The sequence below is a fragment of the Trichosurus vulpecula genome, chromosome 9 (genome assembly GCF_011100635.1).
Source record: "Trichosurus vulpecula isolate mTriVul1 chromosome 9, mTriVul1.pri, whole genome shotgun sequence".
Classification (NCBI taxonomy): domain Eukaryota; kingdom Metazoa; phylum Chordata; class Mammalia; order Diprotodontia; family Phalangeridae; genus Trichosurus; species Trichosurus vulpecula.
Window position 1 is genome coordinate 42,694,900 of NC_050581.1, and position 17,025 is coordinate 42,711,924.

The 17,025-nt window shown below is 42.2% G+C and overlaps 1 protein-coding gene across 1 annotated transcript in view; it reads right to left on the bottom strand.

Annotated features, from left to right (window-relative positions):
- The window catches only part of ABCC1 (ATP binding cassette subfamily C member 1), a 139,959-nt gene extending 133,583 nt beyond the window's left edge, over nucleotides 1–6,376 (bottom strand). Inside the window, exon 1 of the mRNA XM_036739146.1 lies at nucleotides 6,193–6,376. Within this exon, the coding sequence (XP_036595041.1) occupies nucleotides 6,193–6,240 (48 nt within the window). The 5' untranslated portion in view covers nucleotides 6,241–6,376. The remainder of the gene's footprint in view (nucleotides 1–6,192) is intronic.
- Nucleotides 6,377–17,025: the final 10,649 nt, after the last annotated feature.

The following is a 17,025-nucleotide window of genomic DNA, read 5'->3' on the forward strand; positions in this document are numbered from 1 at the left end:
GCAAGATTTGAAACTCACTTCAAAAGGAAAAGATATCATTATGGGAAAGCTGCTACAAGTCACTTCTTCAGCTATGGGAGTTTTATCTCGCTTGCTATGTAAATGTATTATTCTTGCCAGTTTAAGAACCAGGCAGATGACCTCAAAGTAGCCAATTAAAATGAGGCCTTCCAGGCCATCAAAAAGGGCCATAGGAACCAATTAGGGAGGGAAAAAGAAGAGGAGGAAGAGGAAGAGTCTTAGCGCACCAATAGTTCACCTCCACTTACCACCCACAACAGCTGCTTATAGCTGGAAGTGAATCTGTGTTGAGTCCACTGGGGATGAGTGAGCACTATGCAACGCTGGTCTACAAAGTCAATATGTGGGCAGGAAAGGACTCTAGGTAACAAGGCCACTCTCATTTTCCCTTTGAGGATGGCATGTTTCCTGTTGGGAAGGGTTATACTTCCCTCAAGGGTTCTCAGGCCTTTATTCTTACCATCAGGCCATTTTGTAAAAACTTACAATTTATTTTGCCAAATGCTTGAGGGAAGTTTTTATATGCTGCTGTTTTATGAGCTATTATGATCCGGTAATGAAGGGGGTCTCAGGAAGCATGAAAGCCTATACTGAAAATTCAATGCTGTTCCAGAGCCAGCCCACAGATTATATTATACACTTGTGAATACTTCAATCAGACAGGAAGATTTAGGCAGTGTGTTCATCCCTCTGTCTCCAAATGTGTCTCCACCTAAGTTGGTGACACGGTTCTGTGGGGCTGGAGCCACATTTGCAAGTCACTGCTAGACAAAAGACATGTGTAGTGATATAGTGGGAAGGGCCCAGGAAGCCTTAGTCAGAATCCTGACTATGAACACATTGTACAGTCCAGGCTCTGTCCTGGTTCAGCATTAACTCTGTGACTATGGGCAATTCACTTAACCTGTCAAAATCTCCAAAGGAGAGATTAATATTTGTACTACTCACCGGGCAGTGCTCTTGTGGGTTACTGTTGTCACCCTTATCGTGGATCACAAAAGCCACCACACTATAGCATCTAATATAACAATATTAAGAAAGACGGACCAGACCCGGGATTTAATTGGCAGAGGAAACTTCCAGGTAAGGAAATTCCCTCTCTTGATACATGTCTGACACTGACTCAAACCCAGGTCTTCTGGTTTTATGACTATCTGAAGAGCTATATACATACATACACATGACTATCTGAAGAGCTACATGCATACATATGACTGTTTGAAGAGCTACATACATAGATTCATTCAGGTAAGAGATTTCAAGCTGAAAGGACTCTTGGAAGTTATCTGGTCCAACCTTCTCATTTTAGAGACTAGAAAACTGTGAACCAGAAAGGGACTTAGCAGAGGTCACGCAGATAGAGTAGCCAAGTGGATCTGAACCCAGGTCATCTAACAGCATATCTAGCATTCCTTCTATAGCACAAACCACTGCCAATAAGCAGCTTGGAAACACAGATCAGTGCCTGTAGGAGACTCAGGGCTCTCTGAGAAAGGAGGTTCCTGGCTACCTAGGGGCCCATTCCAGTAGAATGTAAGATACTTGAGGGACTAGTTGTCTTTTTATCCTTATAGCCCTGGCACCTAACACAGTGCCTTACCCAGAACAGGAATTTAATAAGTACTGCTCAACTGGACTGGATTAGATTAACATCGCTACTTGGCCTAGAACAGGGATTCTTAACCTCTTCTGCGTCATGGACCCCTCTGTCAATCTGACATATAGATCCCTTCTCAGAATAATATCTTTAAATGCATGAAATAAAATATCAACTCAATTAAAATACGGTTATCAAAAAAAATTTTAAACACACATACAAGTTCATACCCTCCAGGTTAAGAACCTCTGGTCTACAAATTCTTCCTTTGAAAGTAAAAAATGCAACCTAATTGGTAAAAGAACGCTCATCACCCATTCACTGTCACCATGTTAGACCTCAACCATCCCCAACCATCTCAACACCAGGAACTGAGGAAAACTGGAAGAAAAGTGTATAAGGCCTCTTTGGATGGAAATGCCAAACTCATCTCTAATCTATGCCCTCCCCCCCCCCAAGTGGAAACCAACTTTTTCAAGAGAAGCTTGACCAAGAGTGTAGCTAACTATGGTTTGTAGTGTCAGTTCACAAGGCCCAGAAGAAACAACTAGAAGAGGTGGGTAGGATACAGAAAAAGGAAAGAGAAAGAGAGAAATAAGGGAGATTGTTTAAGAGATCTGAAATCCAACAAGTCAAATTGTTTAAAATAACTTCATGCCAATGTATTCCAAGGAAAACATCCATTATTCCAGAACAAGAAAGCTAGGAGAGCAGAAAAATGCAGCGAAGTTCCAATCTTGAGAGGTTACACCTTATTAGAAATTTCTTAACCTTCTCTGTGGTTTTCATTGTCACTTCAATGGCAATAACACCCCACTTAAGCCAGGTTCTCAAAGCTCTCAACTTGATCATTCAACAGGTTTATTGACTTAGCCAAAACCAAGAATGGAGATAGGCGATGGAAAAGCTTGTTTAGCACTTTATAAACTTGATGCCTTCGTTCATTGGGTCATATTACTCCTCTCCCTTTTTCATCTCAGACTCACCCAGAAGGGAGGAAAAACAGAGCAGATTAAGAACATGGTTGCTTTCTTCCAACTAAAAAAAAAAAAAGTTGTGCTGTGGTACAGTGAAAAAGACTAGTGGATTTGGGTCAGAAGACTTGGGTTCAAATCCTGAGCTCTGCCATTTACTTATGTAACCTTGGGCAGGTCATTTTTCTGGGCCTCCGTTTCCTCATTTGCAAAATGAGGATAGACTACATGACTTCTGAGATTCCTTCTGGTTTTAAATCTATGATCCTATGATCCATTGAAAAGATTCAGATTTCATGAGTTAACAGAACTTAATCAGCCACTAAGGCTACTGCTTAAGAGTCAATGAGCAAGTCATTTAACCTCAATGAACCTCAGTTTCCTCATCTGTAAAATGCAGATAATACCTCCCAGGGTTGTTGTACTGTTGTTGTTAGGACAGTCAGGTGGCACAGTAGATGGAGCACCAGGTCTGGAGTCAGGAAGACATGGGTTTGAATCTGGCTTCAGCCACTTACTAGCTGGGTGACCTGGGCAAGTCACTTAACCCCGTTTGCCTTAATTTCCTCATTGGTAAAATGACCTGGAAAAGGAAATGGCCAACCACTCCAATATCTTCACCAGGAAAACCCCAAATGGGCTCACAATGAGTCGGGACACAACCAAAACAACTAAACAATAATTATTGCTAATAATATGTATATATTTTATATACATATGGGCACATTGTTAGTCTTTTTCTGATTCCTACTCAAGGTTTAGGGTCAGCTGGCTAAAGAGAAGCCATTATAACAGATGAGATTCACCCAGAGGCCAGGAAATTTCTCTGTTCCATCACAACAGTAAGGCACCCAATCCCAGCCACCACCCTCCAGGGCCTAGACTGCTGTCTTACAAATGCATGGCCTCAATAGCAATCAGGCCTTTGTCCTGAGTACTGATGGCTCAAAGCAACTATCCCCACCACCAGGAAAAAATAAACCACAGAGCAAGCATGATTAACACCAATTACATCATCTTCCCATAAGAAGGGCAGCATATGATTAGACTAGGGCCATATTAGTGCTTGGATGTTATCTGCATGTCTTGTCTATTCTCATGCAACTGTCTATGGTGTTATCAACGCCTTCTTTCCTGCTTTCCTTCTTCCCCACCCAACCATTCACTAGGGCATATTTGAAAAAGATTGACACACGGTCTGGTTTGCCATGACTCTCTTAGCAGGCAAGAAAAGAAGCCACTCCGGTTAGTAACTGAGAAGAGGCCATTTGGTGACTATTACTTAACTGGCTAGAAAGGTATGGTAGAAAACTTCAGGAAGACACAAACTCAATTGGCAGACAAATTCTTCCTGGGTGAGTTTTCCTGAATTAAGGCAACCAAGTAAAATCGCCATGTAACAAATTTCAAGGGAAAAATATTAGCGAACAGCTGCCTCTTCCTAGCAATACGTGGTCTCCTAAGGATCCTTTACTGGTTTTCTATTAACTTAGGCCAACTTGGATCATTTCGAGGTAACTGGCAATTTGACAACTCCAAATGAATTCTCACAGAACTCTATATGCCACCAAAACGATAAGACAACAAATGGAAGAAAACGCCTCAACCTTTCTTTTCAACTCCCACCAAAGCAGCTGCACGGGTAATCATAATTAAGGCATTTATATAGGGCTTGCAGGTTTACAAAAGGCCTTATAAACATTTGATTGTCACACCCACAATTGTGAGGTTAGAAAGTCCTGCCATGATGAGCTTAATTTTACAGGTAAGAAAACAGGCTCAGAGAGGTTGGTTACCTAGGTAATAAAGTGCCTGAGACAGGATTTGAACCAAGGTCTACACTTTCTCCTACAACATCCTGACTACTACAGCTGGCCTTTGTAGAGGAAGGCAGGGGAAGGGAATAAACATTTATATAGTGATTACTATGTGCCAGGCACTGTGCTACGTGTCTTGTACAAATATTATCTCATTTGGTCATTGCAGAAATTTTGTTGCTAAATCTCTCCTGAGCCTTGACTCTAAGGAATCTTAAGTATTTCCAGACATACTAAAAATCATATTCCAGTGAACTGAAAACACAAGTGCCTCATTACAGCTCTGCCACACTGAGCTGGCACCTCTAGTACTACTGAGGCAGTGGGAGGAATTACACAAACACCTTGAATGCGGTTTATGATGCAGAGAAGCAACAAAAACAATGAAAAGAATACATTTAGGGTGCTGGACCTCCTACTACCCACTTTTGGATTACAAGGAATTTCTTCCCTTCCCCCTTAACAATCCCTCATTAAAGACTCCACAGTTTCCAGTCCAGATGTGCTCGGTAACCAAGCTTTTGTTAAGTCTAACTCCCTACTTCAAGATAAAGGAGAAAACAATGCTTGCCATGGTGAAAGTAATTCTCAACTAAGGAAAAGTAAATAATCTTCGAGTTAACAGGAATCCGTCTGCTTGGAGTATCACATTACTGTAGTCTCAGGTCTTACTACTCCTGGAGATGCATCCTCAAAGACCTCATGCACCAAACTAACTGTTGGATTCGTTTTTTACTATTATAGTGTTTTATTTTGCTTTGTTTTTTACTTCCCTGGCTACTGAGCCCAGAGCATCATCATCAGTGGGGGAACCCGACCTCCCGCCTAGTGGTCCCTTCTAGTGGTTTCCCCCAGTAGCACAATGAGAGGACAACACACAGCCAGAGCAGTCATGCTTTGTGACTTCCAATGGGGGCGAACAGTAAATTCATCCCCAGACTTCGAGGGAGGGCTCAGCAATCAACCCCAAACTCTCCACAAAATCCCCCAAGTACACTTATTTGCATGGAACCACAGGAAGGAAAAGTACCTCTGTGCGTCTAAGGAAATGCCCCCAATCCCACTCACTCAGATGAGAGAAAGCAGCTCGCCCGGCCCAGGAGACCCAGGCCAGCTGAAGGGATGTCCCCGGACAACCTCCCACATCCACAGAACCTAGAGCCCCTTCCCGCTTCCTCTCTTCACCCACCCTTCACAGTCTCCAGCCTCAGCCACGCATATACTCCGCAGGGAGAGCGGCTACTGAAGTCACGCAGCTGAGACACTCAAGTTCTCCTGCACACTTCACTCTGGCGGGGGTCCCGCGGGGGCGTGAGGGGGGGTGGCGGTAAGGGGCAGATGGGGGAAGCCGGTGCCGAGCTGTTTTCACCACTTACGCAGATGCTCCACCTCCTTGCACCCATTCTTCCTACGACTCCAAGTCCGACCCAAACAGATTCCCACCCACCCCTAACCATCGGAAGCGAGAGCACCAACTCTGGGGTGGGGACTGGAGGAGAGCGCGGCATAGCCTCCAGCCCCAGCCCAGGAGCAGCGAGGGGAGGCTTTGAGGACGCCCCCAGAGCGTGCCGGGCATGCTGCCGCGGTCGTCCCCCCTCCCCCCAGGCTTCGAAGCGGCAGTCCAGGTGGCCCCTGGCAGGGCAGACCAGTAGGTCCTCGCTCCCCCTCCCGCGGACTGGGGGCTCGCCCAGCGGGGTGTCCAGGGTCCCGTTCAGAAACCCCGGGCCGGCCCTGCCCTCCCCAGCCCGGGAGCGGCCTCTCCCCAGCCCCGCGCGTTATCTACCCAGAGCGGGTCGGAGCCGTCCTTGCTGCAGAAACGAGGGAACGCCATGTGGCCGGGCCGGGGCCGGGGCCGGGCAGGGCCGGCTGAAGGACGGATGGACTGGCGGCCGAGCAGCCAGGGGCAACAGCGAGTGCGGAGGCTGGAGGAAGCAGAGGCGGCGACGGCGGCGGCTGCTGCTCCGAAGGGAGAGGAGAAAGCCGGGAGGAGGCGGAGGAGGAGGCGGAGGAGAAGGAGGCGGCGGCGCTGGCGGCAGCGGCCGGGAGGGAACCCAGGGAGCCGCAACGCCGCCTGGTTGGCCCGCACGTCACCGGGATGGAGCCCGGCTCCGCCCAGTCGTCCGCGCTCACCTTCGGGCAGAGTGGGGGGGGGGGGGGCGGGGGGAGAGGCTAGAGAGGGAAACTGAGGAACGCGGGGCGCGGGGGAGGCCCTCTACTTTCCCATCCCCAGGCCTCCCAAAATGCCTTCCTCCCGAACACACGCCCTAGTCACTGTCAAGCAAGCAATCAACAAACATTTAGTAAACGTTCATCGTGTTCCAGGGCTGGGGACACAAAAGAAACACACGCACGCACACACACGTCCCAGCCTTCGAGGAGCGTACATTCTAATGGGGGAGAGAACTCAGATATCTAAGATCAATCGACCAATCAATAAACATAAAGCCGCCTACTATGTGCTAGGCGCTATGCTAAGCTCTGGGGATGGAAAAAGAAGCTGTCTCTGCCCTCAAGTAGCTTACGGTTCTAAAGGGGGAAGACAACAATAGTAACCATTACAGGAATAATAATAATGCAAGGACTACCATTTATATAGGCCTACTATGTGCCAGGTACTGTGCTAAGCACTGGGGACACAAAAAGAGGCTAAAGAAAGACCCTGCCCCCAAGGAGCTTACAATCTAACGGGGGACAGGATGACAACCGCAAGGACAAAAAGAACGTTTAAAACGCACCGGGCATTGTGCTAAGCTCTAGAGACGCAGAGGCAAAAGACCATCTCTGACTTCAGAGAGCTCACAAGTTTAAAGATAGAGACGATAAGCCAACGACTGTGTACAAACAAACTGAATAAAGGGTTTGTGAACTTGTGGGGTTTTTAAAAAAAAATATTTTGATAACTATTTTATTATGATTGGTTATCTTTGTCAACCAGTCAACAAACATTTAAGCACCTACTATGTGTCAGGCAATGAGCTTAGCACCGGGGAAACAGAAAGGCAAAAGACAGTTTCTGCTCTGGAAGAGCTCACATCCTATGTATTTTATTTTATTTTATGCATTTAAAAATATTATTCTGAAAAGAGGACCAGACGCTTTACCAGACGGCCAGAGGGGTCCATTACACACACACACACACACACACACACACACACACACGCACACAGCCCCCTGATCTATATACTTACAAAATATATGCAGAAAAGATGGAATGCATTAACATATGGAGGGGAACCCAGAAATGTCTCCTTCAGAAGTGGACTTTGAGGTGAGTCTTGAAGGAAGCCAGGGAAGTCCAATAGCTGGAGATCAGGGGGCAGATCAGTCTTAATCCAAGAGCAGAATAAAACAGAAGTGGGCTCCCTTTGTGGTCTCTGTCAATCCCCTAGTCTTCTTTCTTTCTCTCAGACTAAGAATTCTTGAAATGCCACTTCTTCCAAGAGGCCAAGTAAACCAATGGAGTACTATTAAACACCTACATTGTGTCAGGCACTAGCAATACAAGTACAAAGAATGAAAAACAGGAAGCTTATGGATTCCTTGCCTCCCTACCCCCTATTTTTCTCCTTGATCTGATTTCAAAACAAAACAAAACCTGGACTAATGTAAATACAGATCTCTATGTAAGATCAAATGGGGGAGGATGAGGATGTTCAGTGCAAAACAGGAGAATAGCTGTTGAATAACATTTAAATACTTTTTGTCGACATAGTGGTGATGATGACATTAAAGAAGTCTGGCAATAGCATGGGCAGGTTTGGATTTTGTTCTTATTAAAGTTTCCTTTAATTTCTTTGCTAGTTCCCTAAGCTATCCAAGAGCTATTGCTTCTCTCTTTTCTGTGCCCTTATAGCAATACTTCTCTCACCTCCCTCCCCTTCTGAGGTTGTGGTAAGAAAAACAAGTACTCTAATACCCTGTATTCACAGAGGCTCTGGGCACCTGGCCAACACCACACAATACTAATACCTAAGCAAGGGAATAGTGACTAAAACAAAGGATTTGGATTTTGATACAACCCGTTTGCACTGTATATATCTTGTGTGAACATGTATTTCCATGTTGTCTGTGCCAGTAGACTGCTAGCTCCATAAGGGTAAGGACTCATGTTTTTGCCTTTCTTTGGATCTCCAGAGCTTAGCACAGGGTTCTGGCATGGTGAAGGCTTAATAAATCCTTGTTGACTGAGTGAAGGACTGCCAATAAGGTGATAAAAATCGGCTTTAGCAGACTTCAAATTTTGTAAATACTAGCCAACAGTACAAGAAATGCTAACAGAGGAGTAGAATGAAAGAGGACAGCATAGGTCAGGGAAAGCCCCCCCAAATCTCCATCTATATCACATGTCCTAGAAGCAAAAGAGCCAAACTGAACATTAGATTACTTCTTCCTAACAGAGACATGAGAACAGACCCATTCCCCCTCAAAGGTTAGTTTTGCCAGAGAGGTATTGGGGGGAGAAGAGTAATTTGGATGCGTGAGGCCTGGGTGAGGCATGAGGTAACTAACTGGGTGGCTGCCAGGAGAGGTAGGGAGTGGATTAAGAGAAGAGATAAGAGGCAGTGAGAAATAGATGGAGAAAGGAGGATAAAAAGAAACAAACTCATTTGCAATTTTGTTGAAGTCCATGGTGATGGTGACTTTAACACTCAATTATCTGTCATCTGTAGGGGTACTCTAAACTTTCCCAGACTGTCAATTTCTCCACTGGCTCCCTATTACCTCCAGGATCAAATATAAAAATCATCTGGTGTTCAAAGCCCTTCAAAACCGCCCCCCCCACCTTTCCAGTCTTCTTATACCTTCCCCAGCCCCCCCCCCCACACACACACACCATGTATTTTGCATTCCAATGATACTGGCCTTGTTGCTGTAGCTCTAACAAGACACTCTGACTACAACTTTTCACTGTCTTCCCCATGCCTGGAGTGTTCTCCATCCTCATCTCTACTTTCTGGTTTCCCTGGCTTCCTTCAGGTCTTAGGTAAAACCCCACATTTTGGGATGGTTTCAGATAAACTCGTGAAGACTTGTATGATGTAGGTGCAAAGTAAAGTGAGCAGGACCAGGAGAATAATTTATAAAATAACAACATTGTAAAGATAATCAACCTTGAAAGACTTAGTAATTCTAATCAAGATATGACCAGCCACAATTCCAAAGGACTCATGATGAAAACTGTTATCTACTTCCAGAAAAAGAGTTGATGGACTCAACATTGAGGCCTAAAGCATAGTTTCTTTTTCTTTGTTTCTTTCTTCCTTTCTCCTTTTCTTTCTTTTGTGACATGCCAAATACAGGAATTTGTTGTGCATGACTATATATATTTGTCATGGGTTTTGTTTTTTTTGCCTTCCAGATAAGTGGAAGAGGGTGAGGAGAAAGAGAGAGAATTTAGAACTGAAAATTTTAAAATTAAATTAAAAAAAAATCCCACTTTCTACAGGAAGCCTTGTTAGATTCCCCTTATTTCTAGTGCCTTTTCTCTTTTGATTATTTCCAATTTGTCCTATGTAGAGCTTGTTTATACATATTTTGTTTTCATGTTGTCTCCTCCATTAGACAGAGGTCCTTGAGGGCACATAATTACATTTTGCCTTTTTTCATATCCTGAGCACCTAGCACAGTGTCCGACACCTAGAAAGCACTTAATAAATATTTACTGACTAACTGTTGTATAATTTACTGGGAACAACTTGACTGATTCTGAGATGACAAACAAACAGTTCTATTGCCAGGCCTCCCTTTCCCTTTAATCTTCACTCTGAGTTCATCACCTCTCTGTCAGGAGATGGATGGCCTATTTCTTCATGAGTCCACTCAAATTGTGATTGATCATTGTGTTGATTAGAGTTGCTAAGACTTTCAAATGTGATTGTCTTCACAATATAGTTATTAATTGTTGCCCTGGTTCTGCTCATTTCATTTTGCCTCAGTGCACCAAAAGGCCTAAAGTTTGGAACAATGCCTCTTTACCCCCAGGTGAACAAAGCCGAACTTTAACATAAAGTTCAAAGTCAAGAAATATGCTGTAAAAATAACCAAAGAGGCTCAGTACAAGTCGGCAGAGCCAAGATGGCGGCTGGTAAGCAGGGACTAGAGTGAGCTCCGTTACCGAGTCCCTCCAAAAACCTATAAAAATGGCTCTGAACCAATTCTAGAACGGCAGAACCCACAGAACAGCAGAGGGAAGCAGGGCTCCAGCCCAGGACAGCCTGGATGGTTTCTGGGTGAGGTCTATTCCACACGGAGCTGGGAGCTGGGAGCTAGGAGCTGGGAGCTGGGAATGGAGTGGAGCAGAGCCCAGCCTGAGCGGCGTGGACCATCCAGACCAGAAGCCGGGCAGAGGGGGCCCTAGCGCCCTGAATCAGTGAGCTGCGGCAGTTACCAGACCCCTCGACCCACAAACACCAAAGACTGCGGAGAAGGTTAGTGGGAAAAGCTGCGGGAGTGGAAGGAGTTCGCGGTTCGGCTTCCAGCCCCGGGAGCAGCGGAGGTGGGGCAGCTACAGCTGTTGTTACTTCTGGCCCCAGGCCCACCTGGTGGGAGGAATTAACTGGCAGATCAGAGCAGGAGTGCACAGCCTGCTGAAGATCTAAGCCCAGTCTGGACTGGGGGTTCTTGGGGAAGGAGTAGTGCGGGTCTGACAGAGCTGGCACCTCCCCCCCAAACGTGGAACATAGAACTCGTTAGTCTACAAGCAGTCATACCCCACTGAAAAACTCAAGGGTCAAGTTAGTTGGCTGGGAATATGGCCAGGCAGCGAAAACGCACCCAGATTCAGTCTCAGACTTTGCATTCATTCTTTGCTGACAAAGAAGACCAAAACATACAGACAGAAGAAATTAATAAAGTCAAAGAGCCCATAACAGAAACCTCCAAGAAAAACAGGAACTGGTCCCAGGCCATGGAAGAGCTCAAAAAGGAGTTGGAAAAGCAAGTTAGAGAAGTAGAGGAAAAATTGGGAAGAGAAATGAGAAGGATGCGAGAAAACCATGAAAAACAAGTCAATGACTTGCTAAAGGAGACCCAAAAAAATACTGAAAAATACACTGAAGAAAACAACACCTTAAAAAACAGACTAACTCAAATGGCAAAAGAGCTCCAAAAAGCCAATGAGGAGAAGAATGCCTTGAAAGGCAGAATTAGCCAAATGGAAAAGGAGGTCCAAAAGACCACTGAAGAAAATACTACTTTAAAAATTAGATTGGAGCAAGTGGAAGCTAGTGACTTTATGAGAAATCAGGATATTATAAAACAGAACCAAAGGAATGAAAAAATGGAAGACAATGTGAAATATCTCCTTGGAAAAACCACTGACCTGGAAAATAGATCCAGGAGAGATAATTTAAAAATTATTGGACTACCTGAAAGCCATGATCAAAAAAGAGCCTAGATACCATCTTTCAAGAAATTATCAAGGAGAACTGCCCTGATATTCTAGAGCCACAGGGCAAAATAGAAATTGAAAGAATCCATCGATCACCTCCTCAAATAGATCCCAAAAAGAAATCTCCTAGGAATATTGTCGCCAAATTCCAGAGCTCCCAGATCAAGGAGAAAATACTGCAAGCAGCCAGAAAGAAACAATTTGAGTATTGTGGAAACCCAATCAGAATAACCCAAGATCTGGCAGCTTCTACATTAAGAGATCGAAGGGCTTAGAATGCGATATTCCGGAGGTCAATGGAGCTAGGATTAAAACCTAGAATCACCTACCCAGCAAAACTGAGTATCATGTTCCAAGGCAAAATATGGACTTTCAATAAAATAGAGGACTTTCAAGCTTTCTCAGTGAAAAGACCAGAACTGAATAGAAAATTTGACTTTCAAACACAAGAATCAAGAGAAGCATGAAAAGGTAATCAAGAAACAGAAATTGCAAGGGACTTACTAAAGTTGAACTGTTTTGTTTACATTCCTACATGGAAAGATGATGTGTATGATCCATGAGACCTCAGTATTAGGGTAGTTGAAGGGAATATGCATATATATATATATATATATGTTTATGTATATATATAAGTGAATGTGTATGTATGTATGTATCTGTGTGTATATGTATGCATGTGTATGTATGTATATATATGTGTGTGTTTATATATATATATACATATATATATGTAAAAGAGAGAGAGCAGACACAGGGTGAGTTGAAGATGAAGGGAAGATATCTAAAAGAAATAAAATGAAATTAAGGGATGAGAGAGCAACATACTGAGAGAGGGAGATAGGGAGAGATAGAATGGGGTGGATTATCTTGCATAAAGGTGGCAAGAGGAAGCAGTTCTGTGGGAGGAGGGGAGAGAGCAGGTGATGGGGGAATGAGTGAACCTTGCTCTCATCAGATTTGGCCTGAGGAGGGAATACCATACATACTCAGTTGGGTATCTTACCCCACAGGAAAGAAGAGAGAGGAAGATAAAAAAAAAATAAAAAAATAAAAAAGGGGGGGGATGATGGAGGGGAGGGCAGATGGGGGTGGAGGTAATGAAAACAAACACTTTGGAAAGGGGACAGGGTCAAGGGAGAAAATTCAATAAAGCGGGATGGATTGGGAAGGAGCAAAATGTAGTTAGCCTTTCACAACATGAGTACTGTGGAAGGGTTATACATAATGATACATGTGTGGCCTAGGTTGAATTGCTCGACTTCTTAGGGAGGGTGGGTGGGAAGGGAAGAGTGGAGAGAATTTGGAACTCAAAGTTTTAAAATCAGATGTTCAAAAACAAAAAAAGTTTTTGCATGCAACTAAAAAATAAGATACACAGGCAATGGGGCGTAGAAATTTATCTTGCCCTACAAGAAAGGAAGGGTAAAGGGGATGAGAGGGGAGGGGGGTGACTAGAGGGGAGCGCTGACTGGGGGACAGGGCAACCAGAATATAAGCCATCTTGGAGTGGGGGGGGAGGGTAGAAATGGGGAGAAAATTTGTAATTCAAACTGTTGTGAAAATCAATGCTGAAAACCAAATATGTTAAATAAATAAATTTAAATTAAAAAAAAAAGAAATTGCTCAGTAAAAAAAAAAAAATAACCAAAGAACAAAAAAAATCCTCACCATAAAAAACCTGCAATGGCGGCAGGGAAGATCTAAATATAAATTTAGAAGAAGACAATAATGTAAAAACAGCTACAAGTAAAGCTTCAAAGGAAAGACCCATGTAAATTGGACACAAGCCCAACAAAAATTCCTAGAAGAGTTAAAGAAAGAGATGAATGGTAGAGGAAAAAATGGGAAATATGAATGATACAAAAAAATTATGAAAAAAGAATTAACACCTGGGTAAAATAGGCACAAAAATGAACAAAATAACATCTTAAAAACAAAATCGGACAAATGGTAAACAAGGTACAAAAATTCAATGGAGAAAAGAACTTCTTAAAAAGCAGAATTGGCAAATGGGAAAAGAGGTAGAAAAGCTCACTGAAGAAAATAATTCCTTAAAAGTTAGAATTGGGCAACTAGAAGCTAATGACTCCATGAGACTTCAAGAAACAATAAAACAAAGTGAAAAGAATGAAAAAATAAAAGAAAATATGTGAACTATATTGTCAGAAAAACAACTGATCTGAAAAAGAGATAGAGGAGAGGTCATTTAAGAATTATTACACTACCTGAAAACCATGATAAAAAAAAAGCCTAGACACCCTATTTCAAGAAATTATCAAGATAAACTACCCCAATATCTTTTATTAAGAGGGTAAATTAGAAATCTAAAGAATCCACTGATTACCTCCCAAAAGAGATCCCCAAATGAAAACCGCAGGAATAGTATATCCAAATTCCAGAGCTCCTAGGTCAAGGAGAAAATATTGTAAGCAACCAGAAAGAAACTATTCAAACATCATAGAACCACAGTCAGGATCACATAAGATTTAGCAGCTTCCACATTAAAGGAGAGGAGGACTTGGAATGTGATATTCCAAAAGTAAAGAAGCTAGGATTACAATCAAGAATAATCTACCCAGCAAAACCGAGTATAATCCTTTACGGGGAAAATGGACATTTAATGAAATGGAAGCATTTCAAACAATCCTGATGAAAAGACCAGAACTGAATAGAAATTTTGATATTCAAACATAAGACTCAAGAGAAGCATCAAAGGGTAACTATGAAAGAAAAACCATAAGGGTCTCAATAAGGTTAAACTGTTTATTCCTGTAAGAGAAGATGATACATGTAACTCCTAAGAACTTTATCATTATTAGAGCTGTTACAAGGACTCTATAGGCAGAGGGCACAAGAGTGAGTCTATTATGTTGTGATGATCTAAAAAAAAACATGGGTGAGAAAGACAGATGCACTGGGAGAAGGGGGAAGGGAGAAAATTATCTCACATAAAAAAGGCATTAGAAGAAGAACTTTTATAGTGGAGGGAAAAATGGAGGAGGGCAATGCTTGAACCTCGTTCTCATTAGAATTGGTTCAAAGAGGGAAGAATACACACACACACACACACACACACACACACACACACACACACACTCAACTGGGTATAAAAATCTATCTTACCCAATAGAGGAGATGGAGGAGAAAAGAGAAGGAGGTAGGGAGTGTGATAAAAAGGAGGGTGGACCAAAGGAGACTGTGGTCAGAAGCAAAACAGACTTTTGAGGAGGGACAGGGTAGAAAGACAGAGAGAAGGACAAACAGAAGAAAATATGATGGAGGGAGAGACACAATTAGTTATCATAACTGTGAATGTGAATGGGATGAACTCACCCATAAAACAGAAGTGAATAGCAGAATGGATTATAAACCAGAATTTAACAATATGTTGTTTACAAGAAACACACCTGAAAGTGATACTCAGAGTTGAAATAAAGGACTGGAGCAAAATCTAGTATGCTTCAACTGAAGTTAAAAAAAAAAAGGCAGGGGTAGCACTCAATCTCAGACAAAACAAAAGCAAAAATAGACCTAATTAAAAGAGATAAATAGGGAAATGACATTTTGCTAAATGGTACTATGAACAATGAAGTAATATAAAAAAGTTTTACCATGTTTCTCTGATAAAGGCCTCATTTTTACTAGGTCTGTATTCCAAAGAGATCAAAAATAAGGAAAAAGGACTCATAAGTACAAAAGTATTTATAGCAGTTCCTTTTGTGGTGGCAAAGAATTGGAAATTGAGGGGATGCCCATGATTTGGGGCATGGCTAAACAAGTGGCATATGACTGTGATGGAATACTATTATATAAAAAACGATGAGGGAGATGGTTTCAGAAAAACCTGGGAAGACCTATATGAATTGATGCGGAGTGAAGTGAGCAAAACCAGATCGCTGTACAACACACTGTACAGATCACACTATAACAGCAATATTGTAATGATGATCAGTTGTGAAAAACTTAGCCACTCTGATCAATACAATGATCCAAGACAACTCCAAAGGACTCATGATGAGAGAGAGAGAGAGAGAGAGAGAGAGAGAGAGAGAGAGAGAGAGAGAGAAAGAGAATGATGATGATGATGATGATGATGATGATGACGAACTCTGAATGCAAACTGAAGTTTAATTTTTTCACTTTATTTTTCTTGCTTTTTTTTGCAACATGGCTAATATGGAAAAGTTTTGTATGATTGTGCATGTAAAATGACAACAACAACAAAATCTCATTAGAAGTGAGAAGAAAAAGTGTCTATGTCATCTCTGATTTCATAATAGCTCAGGAAAGCAATGCCTGGCATAGTTACATATATGTGTGTGTGTATATATATATATCTATAGTTACACTATATGTATACACACATACATACATATATACATGTGTGTGTGTTTGTAAAATACACCTTAGTTTCAGGAAAACAGATTTTTAAAATTCAGACTAGTAACAGGTATGATCCCACAGTCAGAGACTCTTAAAAGGAAAATAACTAAAGAAGGGTATGATGGGAAGGGGAGGGGTTCTCAAAAACAAAATCCTAATATAAAAGCAAATCTGATAAAAAGGAAACAGAGAAATCATATAAAGAAATTAATATAGCTGCGCAGGTGGTTTTGTGATAAATTAAGATTTTAAACTGGAAGGAGTAAAAAATAATCCAAGATAGACACAAAAGAGTGTCATATACTTTTATACGTAGTGCCAAAAACGTAGAAAAAAATAAACTAAGCTTTGTGGAAAATACTGACACCAAATAGAACTAGCAGACCTAAAAAGTGAACCACAATCATTCTTTTTTCTTTTTTTTGTAATTGTGAAGAATGGTTAAAAAAAAAAACAAACCAAAAAAAAAAAAACACCAAAAGATTGAAGGAGGGGCAGGGGTGGGAGAAGTCCTGATTTTTAAGGAGGAAGAGGTAAACCCTAGAAACTACAGAATAGTGTAGCACAGATCCCTAGAAAAATTCTAACATGAATTATTAAACAGATGGTTCGTGAGCACTTAGAAAAAGTAATTATTGTTTACTAAATGCCAATATAGATTCACAAAGAACAAAATTCCACTAAATTCTTATTCTATAGCTTCATCATGATATGGAGGTTACCCTGGATTCTTGAAGGCTAATGCTAACAGAATTATGCTATGCCAGCTTCTACCAAAATGGAAAGTCTGAAAGTATATGCTGAAGCAATAAGCCACATGTATCTGTGGCCTATAGGCCA